We start from the raw sequence: 20,390 nt of genomic DNA on the forward strand, positions 1-20,390 counted from the left end.
TCTCAATAGACACAGAAAAGGCGTTTGATAAAATTCAACACTCTTTGCAAATTAGGTATAAAAGTAACATACTTCAATATAGTGAAAGATATACATGACCCACAGCTAACATCATATTGATTAGGAAAAGCTGAAAGACTTTCCTTTAAGAACTGGTTCAAGACAAGGATGCCCACTTCTACCTACCACTCCTCTATTCCAGATAGTACTGGAAGTCATAGCCAGAGCAGTCAGAACATAGAAAGAAATAAAAGGTGGCCAAGCTCGGTGGCTCACACCTGTAATCACAGCACTTTGGGAGACCAAGGTAGGCAGATCACTTGAGCCAAGTAGTTCAAGACCAGCCTGGGCAATGTGGGGAGACCCCTTTCTCCACAAGAAATATAGAAATTAGCCAGGTGTGGTGGTGTGTGCGTATAGTCCCAGGTATTCAGGAGGCTGAGGCAGGAGGATCGATTGAGCCCAGGAGGTCCAGGCTGCAGTGAGCCATGATCACGCCACTACACTCCAGCCTGGGTGACAGAGCAGGGACCCTGTCTCTAAGAAAAAAAAATAGAAGAAAGGAAGGAAGGAAAGGAGGAAGGGAGGAAGGGGCATCCGTATCATAAAGAGAATGTTAGTTGTCTCCCTTTTCAGGTTATGTGACCATATGTAGAAAAAAAAAAAGAGTTCACCAAAAACTCATAAACCTGATAAGTTCAGTAAAGTTGGAGGATACAAAGTTTGTTTACAAAAGTTAGTATCATTTCTGTACACCAGTAACAGACTAGGTAATAAGGAAATCAAGAAAGCAATCCTATTTACAATAGTCACATAAAAATAAAGTACATAAGAATAATAAATTTAACTAAGGAATATTCTCAAACACTGATGAAAGAAATTGAGGTCACACAAAAGTGGAGAAATGTATGTCATCATATATAAAATACATGTAGATACTAGTCTATTTTATCATTTACTATCATAAAATATACAAAAATCCATTGTAAAAAGTTAAAAATTATTAAAACACCTGCATGGCACCATTCACAGTTGGAAGAAATGTAAACCATGTTAAGTCATAACTGCATAAAATTAGCAGTAGTACGTACTGTATTAATGTAATAATTTCGTAGCCACCTGTTGCTATTGTGATCACAAGTGTTGCCAGTATCCACTTGAAATGTCATGTGACATACCCTTATGAGCAGTTTGTCCCTCTATTAGGTTGATCATTGCAGTAAAAGTGACCTCACATAGTTTTCATTGTGTTTAGTGCAGTATCATGAATCTTGAATATTACACCATGGGACCTGTATGAAGTGCCACAGTGATGCTGGAAATGCTCCCAAGAAGCGGAGAGAAGTCATGACGTTACAAGAAAAAGTTGTATTGCTTGATAGGTACCATAGGTAGAGGTCTTCAGCTGCAGGTGCTGCCATTTCACAAGAATGACTTAGCATAGCATTGTAAAACACACAAAAGAACAGAAAAAGCTATTCATGAAGCCATTGCTATAGCTACACCAGCAGGCACAAAAACTTTATACTTTTTGCTAAATACCTTTTGCAGCTTTTATGTGAGTGCAGGATTTCTATAAGGAAGGCATACCTATAGTATCCAATGTGATTTGAGGAAAAGCAAAGTCATTATATGACAACTTAAAAGGAAAGCAAAGGATATAGCGCTAGAGAATTTAATGGCAGCCAGCGTTGGTTTGAAAAGTTTAGAAAGAGATTTGGCTTTAAAAATGACAAGATAACAGGAGAAGTAGCTTTTGACGATCAAGAAGTAGCAGTCAAGTCAGGTTCCCAGATTTCATTAAGAAAATCATTGAGGAGAAAGGTTATTTTTGTGAACGGATTTTTAATGTTAATGAAAGTGCCCTATTTGGGGGGAAAGTGCCACAAAGGACGTTTATTAGTAAGGAAGAGAAGAGAGAATTAAGACTTCAGGCATTTGTTTTGTGCAAATGTAGTCAGGTCTGTGATCAAGACTGCCCTTACTGATAAAGCTACTAAACCCCAGCCTAGAAGGGAAATTATAAATACCATCTGCTGGTTTTTAATTGCAAAACAGGGAGTACCGAATAGTGGGAACTCTGTGATTGGTTTTATCAGTGCTTTGTCCCTGAAATTAGGAAGTACCTTGCTAGGGTAGGACTGCCTTTTAACGTTTTTTTGATATTGGATAATGCCCCTGGCCACCCAGAATCCCATGAATTCAATACTGAAGGCTTCAGAGTAGCCTTCTTGACCCCAGACATGCCTCTAATTCAACCTCTAGAGCAGGGGGTCCTAAGGACCCTTATGGCTTAGTACACACAGTATGCTATGTAAAGCATTTAATGCTATAGAATAGAATCCAGATAACACATCACGAAAGTCTGGAAAGATTGCACTGTTGAAGATGTCATTATTATTATAGGAAATGCCATGAAAGTCTAAACAAAAGATTTCTGTGGGAGAAAACTGTCCAGACGTAGTACATGATTTCACAGGATTTATGATAGAGCCAGTCAAGGAAATCATGAAACAGATTGTGGACATGGCAAAAAAAAAAAAAAAGTTAGGGGGTAAAGGGTTTCAAGATGAGGATGTTGAAGAAATTCAAGAGCAAATAGATACTACACCAGAGTAATTAATAGGAGATGACTTGATGGAGACGGGTGCTTCCATGTTGTTCAAGGGGCAGCTATGATAGCAATATCAAACAAACTATAGGTTGAGTACCCTTTATCCAAAATGCCTTGGACCAGAAATTTTTCGGATTCTGGAACATTTGCATTATACTCACCGTTCGAGCATACCAAATCCCAAATTCTGAAATTCACAATGCTCTAGTGAGCATTTCCATTGAGATTCATGTTGGCAGTGGAAATGTTTCATACTTAGGAGCATTTCAGATTTTGATTTCAAATGCTTACCTTATATAGAAAGTGGAAAAGGCAGGAATACCTCCAATTTCATTGTATGGCACCAGTATCATTCCTAATACCAAAACTAGGCAGAAATACTACAAAACAAAACTACAGACCAGGACCCCTCTTGAACATAGATGCAAAAATTCTAAACAAAAATTTAGCAAATTATATTTAACAATATATATAAATTCATCATGACTAGCTGGTGTTTACTCCAGGAATGTAAGTTTCATTTAACATTCAAAAATTAATGTATTATTACCATATTAGCAGGCCAAAAAAGCTAAAACTGTATGATCTCGATAGATGGAGAAAAGATATTTGCCAAAGTCCAACATTGATTCTTGATTTTTAAACCTTCCTCAAACTATTAGGGGCATCTATGAAAAACTGACAGCTACCATTATATTTAATGGTGAATGACTAAATTCTTTTTTCTAACATGAGGAACAAGAGAAGAATGTGTCCTCTGATCACTTCTATTTCTGCGTTGTTCTTTAGATTCTAGCCAGCACAGTAAGTAAAAAGGTAAAGACGTAAAAGGCATCCATTGTGGAAATGTAGAAGTAGGCTCTCTTCATTTACAGACAACATTATTTTCTGTAGAAATTTCGTGTAGAAGATATGTTGGAATCTATGAAAAACACCAACAGTAGATTTAACAAGGCTCCGTGATACAAGATCAATATAAAAGAATTAGTTTTATTTCTATGTATGAGTAATGAATAATTGAATTGGTTTTAAAAAATGCATTTTCATCAAGCAGATGGTGCACACCTGTAGTTCCGGCTACTTGTGAGGCTGAGGTAGGAAGATTATTTGAACCCAGGAGTTTGAGTCCAGCCTGGGCAACATAACAAGACCCTATCTCTAAGAAAGTTAAATTTTAAGAAATCCCATTTTCCATAGCATCAACAAATAGGAAATTCTTAACAATAAATCTGACAAAATATGCAATATGCCCTATATAGTGAAAACTAGCTATTGCTGAGAAATTAATCAAGAACTAAGTAGGTGAAGAGACACATACACAGTGTTCAGTGGAAGACTTGATGTTGTTAAGATGCCAGTTCTCCCCAAGTGGATGTATACATTCAGCACAATCTCATTGTAAATCCCTGATGTCTTTTATCATGGAGATGGACAAGCTGATCCTAAAGTTCATATGAGAATGCAAAATATCAAGAAAAACCACAAGGATGTTAGAATAGAAAGGAAATGTGGGATGGTGAACACCACCTAATTTCAGACCTATTACAAAGCCTCAGAAATCAGGACAGGATTGTATTTCCTTAATGGTGAACAGATGCATGGTACAATAGTGTCCACACATAGACCCACACATTTATGGACAACTGGTTTTTGACAGATTTAGAAAGGTAAATCTGTGGAGAACGGGCAACCTTTTCAACAAATGATTCTAGAACAATTGTATGTCCATATGCAAAAAAAAAAAAAAAAAAGTTTATCTGTAACTGACAGAATACACAAAATGAGTCAGAACCCCAAATACAAAGGATGAAACTATAAAATTTCTAAAAGAGAAAATGGGGAAGTCTTTGTAACCTTGAAATAGGCAAAGCTTCCTTAATATGATACTAGAGCACAGTCTACCAATGAAAAAATGATTAATCGACTTCATCAAAATTAAAAACTGCCATAAAGTGAGGGAAAACACATGCAAAAGGATTTTTATCTGGAATATGTAATGTTCTCTCAAAAGTCAGTAATACAAAACAACTCAGAAATACAGGCAAACCACACGAACAGACACTTCACCACAGACAGTGTACATATGGCCAATAAGTACATGAAAAGATGGTCAGCGTCATTACAATAGGGAAATGCAAATTAAAACCATAAGGAGGCTGGGTGCCGTGGCTCACACCTGTGTAATCTCAGCATTTTGGGAAGCCTAAGCGAGAGGATTGCTTGAGCCAAGAAGTTTGGGACCAGCCTGGGCAACATAGTGAGACCTCGTCTCTACAAAAATAAAAATAAAAAAATTAGTTGGGCATGGTGGGGCACCCCCGTAGTTCCTGCTATTCCGGAGGTTGAAGTTGGAGAATCACTTGAGTGAGCCCCAGAGATCAAGGCTACAGTGAGCTGTGTTTGCACCACTATACTCCAATTTGGGAAACAGAGCAAGACCTTGCCTTGAAAGAAAAAACAACAGAAAATCTCACCATGCCAAGTGTTGGTGAGAATGTGGAGGAACTATAATTTTCATGTATTGCTGTTGCAAATGTAAAATAATGTTCCCAGTTTGGAAAACACTTTGGCAGTCTCTTAAATAAAAGTCGGACACGTATCAGGTGAGCCCATCTTTCTACTTGTAGTATTTACCTCAGGAAAAAAGAAAGCATGTGTCCATGCAAAGAATTGAGAATGTTGTTGTCAGCTTTTCAGTACAGCCAAAAACTGGACCACAATGCAGATGTCCCATCAACAGGTGAAAGGATACTGTGGGCCATCTCTTCAGTGGGATACTAGATAACATCAGAAAGGAGTTAACTGTTGAAACATGCACCAAGGTGGCTTAATCTCAAGATAATCATGCTGCGTGAAAGGAGCCATACACACAGTAGTACGTACTGTATCTATTCCATTTATGTAAAACTCACGACGTTGCAAACTGTTACAGCAAAAAGTAGATCATGGAGGGATGGGGTGGCAGGAGGAGGGAATTAGGAAGGGGCACAGACATTTGGGGATGTGGTAGATACACTGTCTTAATTGTAGTCAGATTTTCATGGGTCATGAAAACAAGTGTAGATTTCATATGCAACTTCAAACTGTAACTTTAAATATATGTCAAGGTGTAGATTTTAAATATATGCAGTCTATTTTTAGTCAATTATATCTCCATAAGGTGGTTTAAAATCAGCATGATAGAGGGGACTCATAGATTAGGCTTCAAAGACAGAGCAGCCACACGCAGTGTGTGGATTTTGTATCTTGATTCAAACAAGTCAGCTACTTAAAGAGATTCTGTAAACACCTAGGGAAATTGTAGTATAGTGTGAGTACTGGATAACGTTGATTAATCATTGTTACTCTTGTTAGGAAAGACAATGGCATCTAACAAAAGCCTGTGTCTATTAGAGGTGCTTAGTGAAAATTTTATGGGTGAAATTATGTGATGCTTGTGATGTGCTTCAAAATCATCTAACACAACAAAGAGGGGAAACAGATGAAAAATAGAAGTAAAATACTGATAATGGAAGCCGGATGTTAGATACATAGGGAAGGCTTTATTAAATCATTCTCTGTTCTTTTGTGTGTTTAAAACTTTCCCCTAAATTCTTTCTTACGTGTTTCTATGGGTTTTTAACATTCTGAAGGTGTCCGTTGTTTTGGTCCTCGCCTTGCTCCAGCAGGAGCAGCATCTGCCTTTTCTCGCAGTGTAGGGCCTGGGTGTGTCTAGAGTGGTGTCTCCCTGATGTGCCTGGGACAGTCACGGTTTGTGCCCCTTGTCCCAGTGTGAATGTTCCTAGGGCCCTCGGATGCACAAAGTTTTCTAATTTGAACAGGAAAGCAGATGCTCACCTTAGTTTTCTTCACATACCTGTTCTTTACACCTGTTTATCTTTACTAGATTATTACTTTGCCTGGAACCCCCTCCTAACCCTGCGCCTTTCCCATCTAACCCCTTCCCATTCTTAGGCCAGGCCTCAACTCCTCGAGACCTTCCCTGATGTTCCTCCCCTGCCTCGCCCCACCCCTCCTGGTCGCCTCCTCTGTGCTGCCACCTGGCCCTGGGTGTGCTTGAGCGTACACCATTAACGCAGCTGTTCCCAGTTCAGTGAGTTTTCCAGGGTAGGGATCACCATCTCTTCCTCTGTGGGTTGTTGGTGCCAAGCAGTGCTAGCAGTGTCTGGGAGAATGTTGCATAAATCCAGCCTTGGAGATTCTCTGACCTCACCCTTAGAGATAATGAACACAGCTCCACCCTGGAAGGTAAGTACACCTTCCTAGGATTACAGAGGATGATAGCATAGCAGAGCCAGAAGTGGAGCTGTGACGCGTTCCTTCTCTTCACACTTGATGATGCAGTAAGCAATTTCAAGGAGCAATCAAGGTTTCCCTTTACTAAGACAGCATTTACACACCTAATGGTGATCATTCCTTGAGCAGAATCCAAAAGCCATGGGGGCAGCAGGAGTGGCTCTGGAGTGTACAAGAAGTAGGTTTGATAATGCTGGGATATTTCAAATGTTTATTCGACACAAAATGCAGCAATTATGACACTTAACTTTTTTACTGCTGGAGAATTGAAGACCTATGTTTCTATATTTCTGTTGGACCTAACTGCATGTTCTAACACTTTTTACTTTTCAACGAGAATGCTGAATCTGTGATACAGCCACCAGTTTTTCTGTTTTTTAAATTTTTTTTATCGTTCTCTTATATGTAGGACATGGAGAGGGATTAGTAAAATAGAGACTTCATACTTTTAATTGCTTAAAAATAAAGTACGTCATTCAGAGATCTTACACTTAATATCTGTTTTTATTTGCAATTTTCATAGCGTCGTCTTGGAGATGCAGCCAAGAAAGCCATCAGTAAATTGACAACCAGGACAGTAAAGAAGGGTGACAAGGTACAGTCATGAAATAACTTCAGCACAGTAAAAATAATCCAGCAGTTTTGTTTTTGTTTGGTGGGAGAGGACACACCCTCATTGTTTACATTTCATTAGATTTTCTCCAACTATACTACCTAATGCTTTATTTTAAACTACCTTCTTATAGTAACTCTGTGTTTTCCCGCAGAGTTTCCTTCTGCGAAAACCTAGCATACGTTTTCAGAGAATTCTGGTGGAACCATTTGTGCGTTAAAAAGCCAGGAGATGTGTTTTCTTCCTATATTTCCTGGGACGTTGCTATGTCTCTTTTGTTGTTTTATTTTTTCACTAGATACATGGAGAATTGAAGACCTGCATTTCTAGGGAGTTTCACCTAAAAAGATGCTCTCTTTACAATGGGTTGAGCAGTTTGAAAGAACAGCAAAGTGTGTCAGGGTCATCCCTGCTGGCTTGGAGGACCAAGGGAGAGAGGCAGTGTCAGGATGCTGTGGCAGAGACCTCTAACTGACATCCGGCCTCAGAGCTCTAGTTATGGTAGAGCCCTGCTTCTCCGCTAGAAGGACACGGTTGCATCTTAGTGCTGCCCTACATTCAGAGCATTCAAGGTTATCTAGACTGGGAAAATGGCATCTCAAAAGGCATAAAACCAAAACTGTCTCCTGCCCCACACCCAATTCTAGTATTTAAGCACAGACTTGTGCCTGGAAGGATAATTTCATATGATTCTCTGTCTTCCTAAGTTTTACCAATTTCTTGGACTTTACCCATTTTATTCCCATTGCCTTGATACCACTGTATCTAAGTTGCCTTTGAAACAGCTTCAGAAGGTGGAGACATTCTTAGTGAACTTTATTGTACACCAAAGAAACAGAAAAGGGGGAAAATCACTTAAGAAAATATAAGCAGCATCAAAACAGCTTGCATTTCAGTGGCAGAGGAGTGGTAACCACGGTAACAGTGTAGGTGCTTTCTTGGCCTGGTAGCCTCAGCTGCCACTTTAGTATGAAATTCCCTGGAGCGGATTTAACCTACCTGTCTTACTTTGTATCCCAGGCCAGCACAGTTATTTCCTTTAATTATTAAAGCCAATTCATCTTAGTTTATACCTCCTAGACCTGGCAAGAGTTGTCCACTGAGTTTCAGTCCAAGTGACAGTGACACAGCAAATAGTCTGTTTTCTTGGCTTAGGTTCCTGGCATGTTTTGTTTTATGACGACTTTTGCAAAACCCCTTCTCAGTCCTAGGAGGAAGGAAATCAATTAATCTGGTGTCTGAATACCTGGCTGACTCTTTCTCACTCTTAATGAAGACCGAGTATTGAATTGAGCCAATGACTCTTCTCCATCCCAAATCTGTGACCAGATTCACAGCTCCCATTCTTGGGGTGGGTTTCTAGACAGCAGTCTGCTGGGACTCAACTCAGCATCTTTCCTGTCTGTACTTAGGTGTGTGTTTAAGTGAGCATCCTGGTGAGCTTCCAGACTGTGTCAAACATAGCAGTGAAACCTCTTCAGACCAATAAGTAATGCAGGGGGAATGAGGGATGGGGAGATCACGATGGTCCAAGCTGATTCTAACCTTGAAAAAATTAGAATTCCGACTGAATTTTTGTAAGACATATCATAACAGAATTAATATAGATTGTTAAAATTTTTAAAACAAAATAGATTGACTTAGACATAATTTGTGCCAATATAGTTAGGCAAATAAAAACAAATTAATTTTAATCATTTTTCACTTTATAACACTTGCTTACCATAGTAGCCACAGAAAGATTCTGAGCTGAACTGCACCCTGACCGTTTATATACTTGCAGCGTGTGACTTTTGTTTCTGTTCTTTTCATTTTAGGAAACTGACCCAGACTTTGATCATTGTGCGGTCTGCATAGAGAGCTATAAGCAGAATGATGTCGTCCGAATTCTCCCCTGCAAGTATGTCAACTTCATTTTTTTGGAGAAAGAATGATATTAATGTGCTTTATATGCCTCCTTTTCGGAGTGGGCATCTCCCTTGCTTTTGAGCGCCACCCACCCTGTGGCTTTCTGGAGGCCAAGTCCGCTGTGCATTGCTGGCCACGGGGCTGAGGCCAGCAGGGAGTGGTGCTGTTCAGCAGGTGCAGGCTGCACAGCCTTCCTAGGTGTAGCCAGTATGCGACATGGCACGCGGCCTCCAGACTCCCCAGACAGCCTAGGAGTGTTGAGGTTGAGAATTCTTGTTCTTTGGCTTTGTTTATCTTTTTATGTTTGTTTTCTTTTTTTTTTTTTTTTTTGAGACGGAGTCTCGCTCTGTCACCCAGGCTGGAGTGTGCAGTGGCGCAATCTCGGCTCACTGCAAGCTCCGCCTCCCGGGTTCATGCTGTTCTCCTGCCTCAGCCTCCCGAGTAGTTGGGATTACAGGTACCCACCACCACGCCCAGATAATTTTTGTATTTTTAGTAGAGACGGGGTTTCATCATGTTGGCCAGGCTGGTCTTGAACTCCTGACCTCAGGTGATCCGCCTGCCTCAGCCTCCCGAAGTGCTGGGATTACAGGCGTGAGCCACCGCACCCGGCCTGTTTTCTTTGAAGATGGGGTTCTCGCTGTGTTGCCCACAGCTGAACATGAACTCCTGGGCTCAAGCAGTCCTCTTGCCTTGTCCTCTCAAAGTGTTGGGATTACAAGCATGAGCCACTGTGCTTGGAATTGTTTGGCGATTACTGTGGGTTTCAAAAACAGCCCTTTGTTCCTCTCCATCTTAGACTACTTCACTAGGCCCTTCAGTGAGACTTCCATCGAGCTCACCTGGCTCTGGGTACAACAACTCCAGGGACGTGGATTAAATCTTTTTCTAAACCTGGATTATGCAAAATGGAGAGAACTGATACCTGCTTTGTGCCTGCTGTGGTTCAGGTGCTCTGCTCTGAGCCGACTATACTCACTGTCTCCTATAATTCTCCCAGCAGTCCTAAGAGGGTGTTTTTCCCCCCATTGTACAGTGAAGGATGGTGAGTCAATAGCAGGTTCTAGGGTTGCACAATTCAGAAATGGCAGAGCTGTGTCAAGGCCTGCCTTTAATGTGGTGCTCCCCACATAGGACCAAGCCTCCCTCCATGAGGAGAGGACTCGCCTGTGCCTGGGTGCCCTGGAAACAGCATGTTGGTTTCTCCCATGGCCCCTCTCAAGCTTGGTAGCATGAAACTAAGATACACAGTTCTGAGTGTCAATTGGATAAATAGGAAATCACCTGCCAAGAAGCCTAAAACCAAAGAGTTTGCCTCTTCCTCCTCCCTTCTCTTTAAAAGACATCCACACAACTCCAGCCTTATAATATGGAGCATGTGAATTAATAAAATAATTGTGAGTTGTTATCTCCATGAGGCTACTGGTCTTATTTTACTTACAAAGTAATCTATTTTGAGTCTAGGAAGATCTGTTTTTTTTTAAATAAAAATCAAACTGAAGAAGAATTACATGTACTGAAACAGAAATCCAAGATTCTGGAAGTCCAGTCACTCTAGTTTACATGTAAAGGAAAATCTATAAAACTAAATGTAAGCTGTTCTCTAGAAAATTAAACGATGGAACAACCTGTCTTCCTTCACGTGCAGTCATTGACGGTCTAAGTGTGAGGCTAAAGGAAATGCACACGCCAGTGCAAATCAGGAGAAGGGCCAGCGGGACACAGGGATGTGTCACCCACACTTGCCTGCTTCAATACTGGATTGACCAGGAGAAGCCAAGGCTCTCCAAATTCTGTCTTGCTATTTCAGCCCAGGATCCTCCAGAACCATATGGTACCTAAAAATAAGGGCCTCCAAAACTATTCATGGGTATATTACCAGAATGAGGGGATCTTCCCTCAGGGGAGGCTCGGCCTAAAGTAGGTTATTCTGGGAGCTTAATCCCATTATCTTCATCCCTTCATGGTTGACTTTTCCACAGTTTCATTCGGAGTTATCTTTTTCCTTTTGTATAATTTTTATTTTTGTAGAGTTGGGGTCTCACTATGTTGCCCAGGCTGCTCTGAACTCCTGGCCTCAAGTAATCCTCCCACCCTAGCATCCTGAAGTGCTGGGATCACAGGCGTGAGCCCGACGTCTGGCCCTCTTTTTAAAATTTGGTTCACTGCTTTCCAGACCTGACAGTGCATCAGAGTCAGTGGGAGGCTTTCAGAAACATCCCGAGTGAAGGTCAGGCGTATGCACTTTAGTTATAAGTTCCTGCCTGATTCTGCTGCTGCAAGGCCACGCCCTCCACCAAGGTCCAGGCCATGGTTGAGCTGAACCATTTCTGCGGCTGCACCTGCCACCATAGAAGGGGTTTGTGTTTGTGGTCTGCTTGTGAATGTTAGAATTTTTGGCACACTTCACGGAATTTCGTTGCACTCTCTGTGGTACTGTTACTCGGTTGTCTTTCAGTACTGGGTCACTGTGTTACTAGCCGTGCTCACTGCCCTGGCTGAGTGTAGAGTTTTCCCTGTTGCTGTGGAACTGAGCGGCTGTTTGTTCCTCTTACACTCCATGCATCACCAAGCTGTAACTTTCCCTAGACTGCACCACACAGCCTGCTCAGCACAGCACCCCATCTCATTGCCATGCAGCGACAGTGCAATTATCAGGTGTAGCAAAAATTAACTTTACACATCAAGCAGTAGTTGTGACAGTCTTTAACCTAGAGCAGCATTTCTCAGCCTTGGCACTGTTGATATTTGGGACCAGATCATTGTGTGAGGGTGTGGGCATGGCAGTGTCCTTGGCCTCTACCCACTAGGTGTCAGTAGCACCCACCCACACACAGTTGTGACAACCAAAACTGCCTCCAGATGAGAACCACTGAGCTGAGGATGGCTATGCGCGGCTCTTCAAGCGCGGCTCTTCAAGCCTCTCCCCAGCAGATGCCACTCGCACAGCTGCACCATCGCTCACCAAGCTGCTGCTTACAGAATTCCTTCTGCCTTGGGACGCCTCCCCGCCCCTATTGTCTTTGAAGCCCAGAGTCGGTGTTACCTGCTGTGGCTTCCTGTACCTCATGTTGCTAAGCGGTTCTGCTCCCTGACTGTCTTCCCACGGGACTCTGAACAGACTTGGCAAGACAGAGCCTCCTCACCGGGCCTGCTTCTGCGCAAAGCCCTGCCCCCACCTGGCTGGTGCTCAGCATTCGTCACAGCAGCACCTGCAGGTGTGTTCATTCTACTTCAACGCCTTAACTCACGTGCTTGTTCTTCACTCTCAGAGGACCGCTTCACCATTGACTTCCCAGAGGAAGCAATGGGTGGAATTCCCTCAGCGTGCTGACCTGGGCGCAGGCTGGAGAGGCCATCTGCTGTGGTCCATGCCGCTCCTCCCCGCGCCGCTGCGTGCTCGCTGTCTCCCTTCCTCGGGGCCTTGTTCTGTTGGCTGGCCGCTCCTTCCAGTGTTCTGTCTCCACTCGCCGGCATCTCGTCATCCTCGCATTTCCCAGTCCAGTTTTTAAAACTCTCTTTCAAAGCCATCACCCTCCAAGTGCCTCCCCACAGCCTCTCCTGTCATACCTGCCCACTGCCTCTTCCCTCCGTGTGGGAGGGAGATGGGCCTGGACACCTTCGTGTCCATCTTTCCTTAACGATTCTCAAGCTCAGCTAGGACTGTCCAGAGCTGTCGAGCCTCTCGTGGATTGCCTGCTTCTTGCCACATGACCTTTCCTTTTCCTCTCCGTTGCACTATTTACTGTGGACAGATGGCAGTTGGCATGGCGGAGGGGCCCTCCTCCTCGGCTCAGTGATCACAGCCGATTCTCCTTTGGATGTTAGCCAGCAGGTCTTAGAAACTGAGGAACTGTCACCTTGTCTTATTTAGACCTCTTAAAGGTTGGCCATCGGAGTGTGTAGTAGTTAGAAGTACTTTTTCGGAAGTGGAGTGCTGCAGCATGGATGAACGTATGTTTCCATGCCACTTCAGGAGCTAAAGCGGGGGGCCGGCCGCTGCAGATGTCTGAGGCTCCACTGCAGCCGAGGGTCCATAGAGACAGTGACTGCTGCCAGCCCCAGCTAGCAGAAGAGAGTTCTTGTCTGGGACCTTTAATAATCCTGCATCCTTTTATATTTGCCAGGTTCTTACACGGCACCAAGAGGCTGCAGAGCTGTGAGAGCAACTCACCTTCAATATAGAGGCCTCCCCCTCCCACAGCGCTCTTCTGCTCACTTAGTTTATGGCATGTGTGGGACATAGGAAAGGGGAGAGCGCTGAATTTCATGATTGCTGGGTTTGTTCCTTTCATGTTCTATTTGTTTCTCGTTCTGTATCCCAAAGTATTTCTCATAGGAATAAAGGACTTTGTTGAAGTTCGGTATGCTTGTGCTTTTCATGTTTCACTGTCCACATGTTACCTGCTTTCCATCCCGGTGCACCACCCACCCTGTGTGTGGCAGGCCTGTTGTGCATTTATGTGTGTTTTTATCACGTGAGTGGGGAACTTCTTTTCAAGGCCCCGTTTGCCCCAGGTGCCTCTTTCTGAGGCCTCCTGGGTGTCCATGGAGCACCTTCCATAATGAGAGCCCACAGCCATAGTGAGGGCAAGCATGGTCAGGCGTGCGGGAGTGTGGCCACGTGCTGGGGCTGCTCTGCCCGTGTGATGGCCCTACAGGTGCTCAGCCTTGGCACTTCTCTGAGTGGGCCACACGCTGTGTTGCATTGACTGCTCCAAACACTTCCCAAGGTAGACGAAATGCCCCGGCCCAGTCCTTAGCCGAGACCTCTGCACAGCAGAAAGGCGGTTTGCCGAGCACCAGACTGTTGTAGCAGAACTTTGCCTAGAAGGGAAGGAAAGGCCACAGTGAGTTCAGTGAAAGTTGCACTGAAGAGACCAGCAGGAGGGTTAGATAATGGGTGATGAGGGAAAAAGGTACCGTGTTGAGGGCAGCTGCCTGTGGAGATCACAGAAGAGACAGGAAGGAGAGGAGGGCCATGAGTGAAGAGAACAGCCACCCAGCTTTGTTTGTGGAAGCGAGGGATGTGCCGTGGGAATTTGAGACTGAAGATCTCTGGGTGAGTTGCACAGAAGCTGGACTAGCGGGGAATTTGGAAAGACAATTAGGAAGGAAGGGTGTTTAATGCTCAGAGGTAGAGGTCGGGGGTAAGAGAGGGATGGGGTGGATGGAGAGCTCAAAGGGACTTTTTTTTTAAGACCAAAAATATTTCAGATTTTCATTTAGCTAAGGAAAGGAGGTTTTCTAAATTTGTCACCAGAGAACCAGTTGGTCTTTTTTGTTTTTCTTCATAGTACCCCACAGTCTAGAAGAGAAATTTTTAATTGTTTAGTAAAACAGAGGGGCAGGCACTTCTTTTATATCAATAATCCTAGAAGGAAGCAGTTACTCAAGAACCCAAACATATTTATAACTAATTTCAGGTTAAAGAAACAGGCAGAGAACACTGAACTCATGCAACTTTAAAAATGAAATACGAGGATTATACGATTTGGTTTTTTCTGAATAGTAAGAGAAAAGAAAGACAGGACAATGAGAAAAGGGAAAAGCAAAAACTGGCCCCAGTAGGGAGCACCAGAGCCACACCTCCATCCCCCCAGGTGGCTGCTGCGGCTTTACCAGGTCTCCACCAACAGTTCAGCAAGCCCAGCCACTCCCCACCCTCATCTGGATACCTCTCACTCCCGCACCAGAGCCCTGATCAGAAGTCACGGCACCTAGGCCTCCCCCTAGGGGAGGCCCCCAGTGGGATACCTCCCATTCCCGCACCAGAGCCCCGATCAGAGGTCACAGCATCATATCTCTTCCATTACCTGTCAGTCAGCCAAGTCCCATCATCCACCCTGTGTAGGCCTGACCTGCAGCACCTTCCCAGCCACCCCACCATAGTGCTAACCCAGTGTACAGGTCCGTACCCCTCCTGAAAGTGTATGCAAGGTACTAGGCATTTGCGTCCCTGTGACTTTTTAGAGGGAGGTTCTGTAACTTCTGTCAGATCTAAGGGAGTTTGTATCCCCCAAAAGGGTTAAGAAGCCTGTTGTGGTCTTTGCTGGTCAGCAGCCAGCATTAGTGCAGTTGACCCTGCTGGAAAGTCCAGCTGGCCCTGGGGACACCCTGGAGTAAGGAACCGCTCCACACACGCAGGCTACGAGTAACAAGACATAATGCCTTAGGTGTACAGAATGTATCTGGGGCTTACCTATGGTTTGGTGGGTCTCCAGCCCTTAAGTAAAAGCTTTAAGGTTTAAATAAATGCCTTCAGGGGTGATGGTTCTGGTTATTTCATTGTCTGTGAATTTAAGACTAGATTGATAAATTCATTCTTCAAGATCTTTACTCTTGTCCCCAAAGAAGTGTGTATAAAGCCATCAAACAGTGATAGGCAGACGTGTGTGTATATTGTTGAGGCCGAAGTTGTCAGCATGAATGTTTGTTCCAGATCCCAAAAGAAACTGAGTTCTCTAGACTTCTTTCTATAAATCAAAACTGCATTTTTAAACAGCTGTAAATAACATTAACTTAGAAATTGATAATCAGAGTTGTAAAGGTATATACCATGATTCAATTTGGCATCTTACTTAAAAATTTCTTTTATCTTGGCTGGGTGTGGTAGCTCGTGTCTGTAATCCCAGCACTTTGGGAGGCCGAGGCGGGCGGATCACGAGGTCAGGAGATCGAGACCATCCTGGCTAACACGGTGAAACCCTGTCTCTACTAAAAATACAAAAAAATTGGCCAGGCGTGGTGGTGGCGGGCGCCTGTAGTCCCAGCTACTCGTGAGGCTGAGTCAGGAGAATGGCGTGAGCCCGGGAGGCAGAGCTTGCAGTGAGCCAAGATCACACCACTGCACTCCAGCCTGGGCGACAGAGCAAGACTCCATCTCAAAAACAAACAAAAATTTATTTTATCTTATCCCAAACTCAGATTAGTGTTTCTCCCAAAGCTGCCCTGAACGTCTGTCCTGGCACCCACTTTCTCCCTGTTTGGCCAGGACTCGAGCTTCAGAAGGCTGCTGGGCCGGGTGCTAGAGTTTGAGAAGTAATTTCTGCAGCTCCTGCAGTCTTTCTTCCCTTCCAGAGGGCACAAGTTCCTTTTTTTAAGAATGCAAAACCCTCTGTGACTGACTTATTTCCAGTCACAAGGATGTGACTTTCTACTTTCCTAAATAAGAGAGAAAATCACCCATCCTCCCTCCCCCTTTAACATTTCAGCTGAAAATTGCTGAGTGTTCCTTGAATCTAGGCACAGTTTACCCCTTAAAATAGTTTCAACTTCCCTGTAGCTTTTATAAACATTCAACATAAATTGCTTAGAAGTTTTTAAAAATGATGTTTTAAGTGACATTCAAACAGGGTTCCATAAAACTAATAACTGTACAGAGAACTCTTTTCACTTAGCCATGATTTAATATCTTTTTGAAATTCCATTTTTCGGCCGGGCGCGGTGGCTCACGCTTGTAATCCCAGCACTTTGGGAGGCCGAGGCGGGCGGATCACGAGGTCAGGAGATCGAGACTACAGTGAAACCTCATCTCTACTAAGAATACAAAAAAATTAGCCGGGCGTGGTGGCGGGCGCCTGTAGTCCCAGCTACTCGGAGAGGCTGAGGCAGGAGAATGGCGTGAACCCGGGAGGCGGAGCTTGCAGTGAGCCGAGATTGCGCCACTGTACTCCAGCCTGGGCGACAGAGCGAGACTCCGTCTCAAAAAAAAAAAAAAAAAAAAAAAAGAAATTCCATTTTTCTATGTTAGCTATTGTAGAAAGCATAACTGGTTTATAAGGTGTGATTATTTTCATCCTTAATAAATTTTCTAAGTTTCCATTAGTCCTTTTTGGAATTTGGTAAAATAAAAGGTCCAAACAACCAAATCCTACTTACTAGTTCTCACACAGTGTTGTACATATGAGGTTGGGCTCAGGAGATTTCCTGCAAGTTATATTTTAATAAATTCCCAATGTTTGTCTCTTGGGGCTTAAAATATGTCCTGAAAGGGGGAAAAACAGACTAACTAAAAATTCCCTTTCTTTCCATTTTGGCCTCATCAGTTTCTCGGTATGTAATTTGTGACATAACTCTCCATTATTTTATAGGCATGTTTTCCACAAATCCTGCGTGGATCCCTGGCTTAGTGAACACTGTACCTGTCCTATGTGCAAACTTAATATATTGAAGGCCCTGGGAATTGTGGTATGTTTCCTATTTTATTTGTTATCCCTTTTGTATATTATTATATGTATGTGTAATACAATATAACATAATTGGCATAATAGGAGGCATGACTAAGATGCACAAGAAAACACTGGCTATATTTGCCAAGTAACCATGTAAGCCCCACAGGACCTTTTTTCCAGATTACTGAGAAATCTAACCCATCTCAGAGAACTCCTGGAAGAGAAGGTAAATAACTGTACTAGGCCTTTTTTTTTTCTTTTTTTAAATTTAAGAGACAAGGATTCACTCTGTGGCCCAAGCTGGAGTGTAGTGGTGCAATCATAGCTTACTGTAGCCTCGAACTCCTGGGCTCAAGCAGTCCTCCCACCTCACCTTCTGAGTAGCTGGGACTACAGGCATACACCGCCATGCCTGGCTAACTTTTTTGTTTTTGCTTTTTCGAGAGGGAGTTTTGCTTCTGTTGCCCAGGCTGGAGTACAATGGCACGATCTTGGCTCACTGCAACCTCCGCCTCCCAGGTTCAAGTGATTCTCCTGCCTCAGCCTTCCAAGTAGCTGGGATTGCAGGTCCCTGCCACCACCCCCGGCTAATTTTCTGTATTTTTAGTAGAGACAGGGTTTCACCATGTTGTCCAGGCTGGTCTCCAACTCCTGACCTCAGGTGATCCTCCTGCCTCAGCCTCCCAAAGTGCTGGGATTATAGGCGTGAGTCACCACACCTGGCATGGTCCACTTTTAAAAGGGCGCTTCTATTGGTTGATGAGTATGGAATGAAAAAAGAGAGAAGGCCATGATTTTTCTTCATTCCACTCTCTTTTTTAGAAGGTAGGCTGTATGCTGTTGACTGTTCCAGTCGTAATTTCCTCCGTGCTTGGCATAATATAAAACTATGTCATAGCTTATATTCTTTAGCCTGAAGTTTGACTTTGATGTCCTGGGGGTTGGTAAGTTGCAAGCAGAGAAGGCAGGCAGTGACTGGAGCCCAAGGAGAACTGTTGACAACCACAGCCTGGCAGGGGCCGTCGCCAGGCGTGCCAGAGTCCAACCGTGGCAGGTGCCAGGTCAACACCGACTTGAGTAACCAAGGACCTTGGTTAGTCCTTGCTTAAGAGAAGCATGTATATCCAGAGTTATGCCTTTTATCAGAAAATAACATAGTTTTTGGTCTCAGAAAAGAATGAAAGAATAATCTCCTTATGGAACAAAAAGTTTAGTTTGATCCAACAGATGAACTCATTTTAACTTGCAACCCAAAGAAGATCGAAGTCATCTTATTTTAAGTATACTGTCAAACACAGTTTCAGTGTATACAGTTGGGCAGTAATGCCCCATTTGTCCTTTATCTCCAGAGATCATGTCAATAGTGATGGGATTTCTCAAAGTATCAGGAGTTACTGACACCATGGAATGGATCATCCCTTCTTATAGGGGCTGTTCTGTGCATTGTAGACTGTTCAGCAGTGTCTAAATGCTAGTAGCACAGCACCACAGCCACAACAGTCAGAAATGTCTCCAGACATTGCCAGATGTCCCCCAGGGAGCAAACTCACCCCCGTTTCAGACTGGTCTAACATAGACCATCTGCCATAATGCCTAGCACAGTGTAGAAACTTTCTTTTTTTTTTTTGAGACAGAGTCTCCCTTTGTCACCCAGGCTGGAATGCAGTGGTGCGATCTCAGCTCACTGCAACCTCCACCTCCCGGGTTCAAGCAGTTCTCATGCCTCAGCCTCCCTTGTAGCTGGGATTACAGGCACCCACCACCACACCTGGCTAATTTTTATGTTTTTAGTAGAGACGGGGTTTCCCCATGTTGGCCAGGCTGGTCTCAAATGCCTGACCTCAAGTGATCTGCCCTCCTCGGCCTCTCATAGTGCCGGGATTACAGGCATGAGCCACCATGCCCGGCCAACAGTGTAGAAACTTGAAAAACAGTAACTTAGCCTCAGTTGTTACCGCTAGCCACCGCCTTCTTTTTTTGTTTGTTTGGTAAGGTTTTTTTGTTTGTTTGTTTGTTTTGAGACAGAGTCTCGCTGTGTCGCCCAGGCTGGAGTGCAGTGGTGCGATCTTGGATCACTGCAAGCTCCGCCTTCTGGGTTCATGCCATTCTCTTGCCTCAGCCTCCTGAGTAGCTGGGACTACAGGCACCCGCCACCACACCCGGCCAATTTTTTGTATTTTTAGTAGAGACAGGGTTTCACTGTGTTAGCCAGGATGGTCTCGATCTCCTGACTTCGTGATCCACCCGCCTCCGCCTCCCGATGTGCTGGGATTATAGGTGTTAGCCACCGCGCCCAGCCTGTTAAGTATATTAAATGCTAATACTTTTCTCCTCTGTTTATAACAAAAATCCTTCTAAAATGTATTGCTGGTTATCATTGGATCCTTAAATGTAATGAACATAAAAAAACCTCTTCTAACTGGGTATGAGTCTAAGCATCACTTAGTACACTGTGTTTTGCTTTTTTAAATAAGGCTTTGAGATGACCTGAAACAGTTCTTTTGCCCAGGAAGCCATTAGTTCCAGGTTTGGTTGGCTGAAACTTCTCTCTATAAACATAAACTTCTCACAACCACCCTTCCCAGCCATGCTTCTCATGTGCTGCCCGCTGCTACGTGCTGAGAGAACCAAAGGTTGTTAGGTAAACAAATATCCACATTGTTACAACGGAAGACTTTTGGTGCTCACTTTTTAATTGGTAGACTTTGGCCCCAAGCAGCTCTATACCTCTCCCTCAGGATTAGGTGCTTAGGTTTTGAAACAGATCATTTTCTTATAGTTCAAA

General features: G+C 43.7%; 1 protein-coding gene across 4 annotated transcripts in view; it reads left to right on the forward strand.

Moving 5' to 3' along the window:
• The window catches only part of RNF130 (ring finger protein 130), a 159,334-nt gene that overhangs the window by 83,456 nt on the left and 55,488 nt on the right, over positions 1–20,390 (forward strand). For 3 of the 4 annotated variants that reach the window (XM_055284940.2, XM_055284939.2, XM_055284941.2), the window contains exons 4-6: positions 7,434–7,505; positions 9,341–9,423; positions 17,525–17,621. In XM_055284940.2, the coding sequence (XP_055140915.1) occupies positions 7,434–7,505; positions 9,341–9,423; positions 17,525–17,621 (252 nt within the window). Of the gene's footprint in view, positions 1–7,433; positions 7,506–9,340; positions 9,424–13,558; positions 13,791–17,524; positions 17,622–20,390 lie in introns of those variants that run through there. The other variant, XM_055284943.2, reaches the window with a different exon arrangement.

This window comes from Symphalangus syndactylus, chromosome 7, assembly GCF_028878055.3.
Source record: "Symphalangus syndactylus isolate Jambi chromosome 7, NHGRI_mSymSyn1-v2.1_pri, whole genome shotgun sequence".
NCBI lineage: Eukaryota > Metazoa > Chordata > Mammalia > Primates > Hylobatidae > Symphalangus > Symphalangus syndactylus.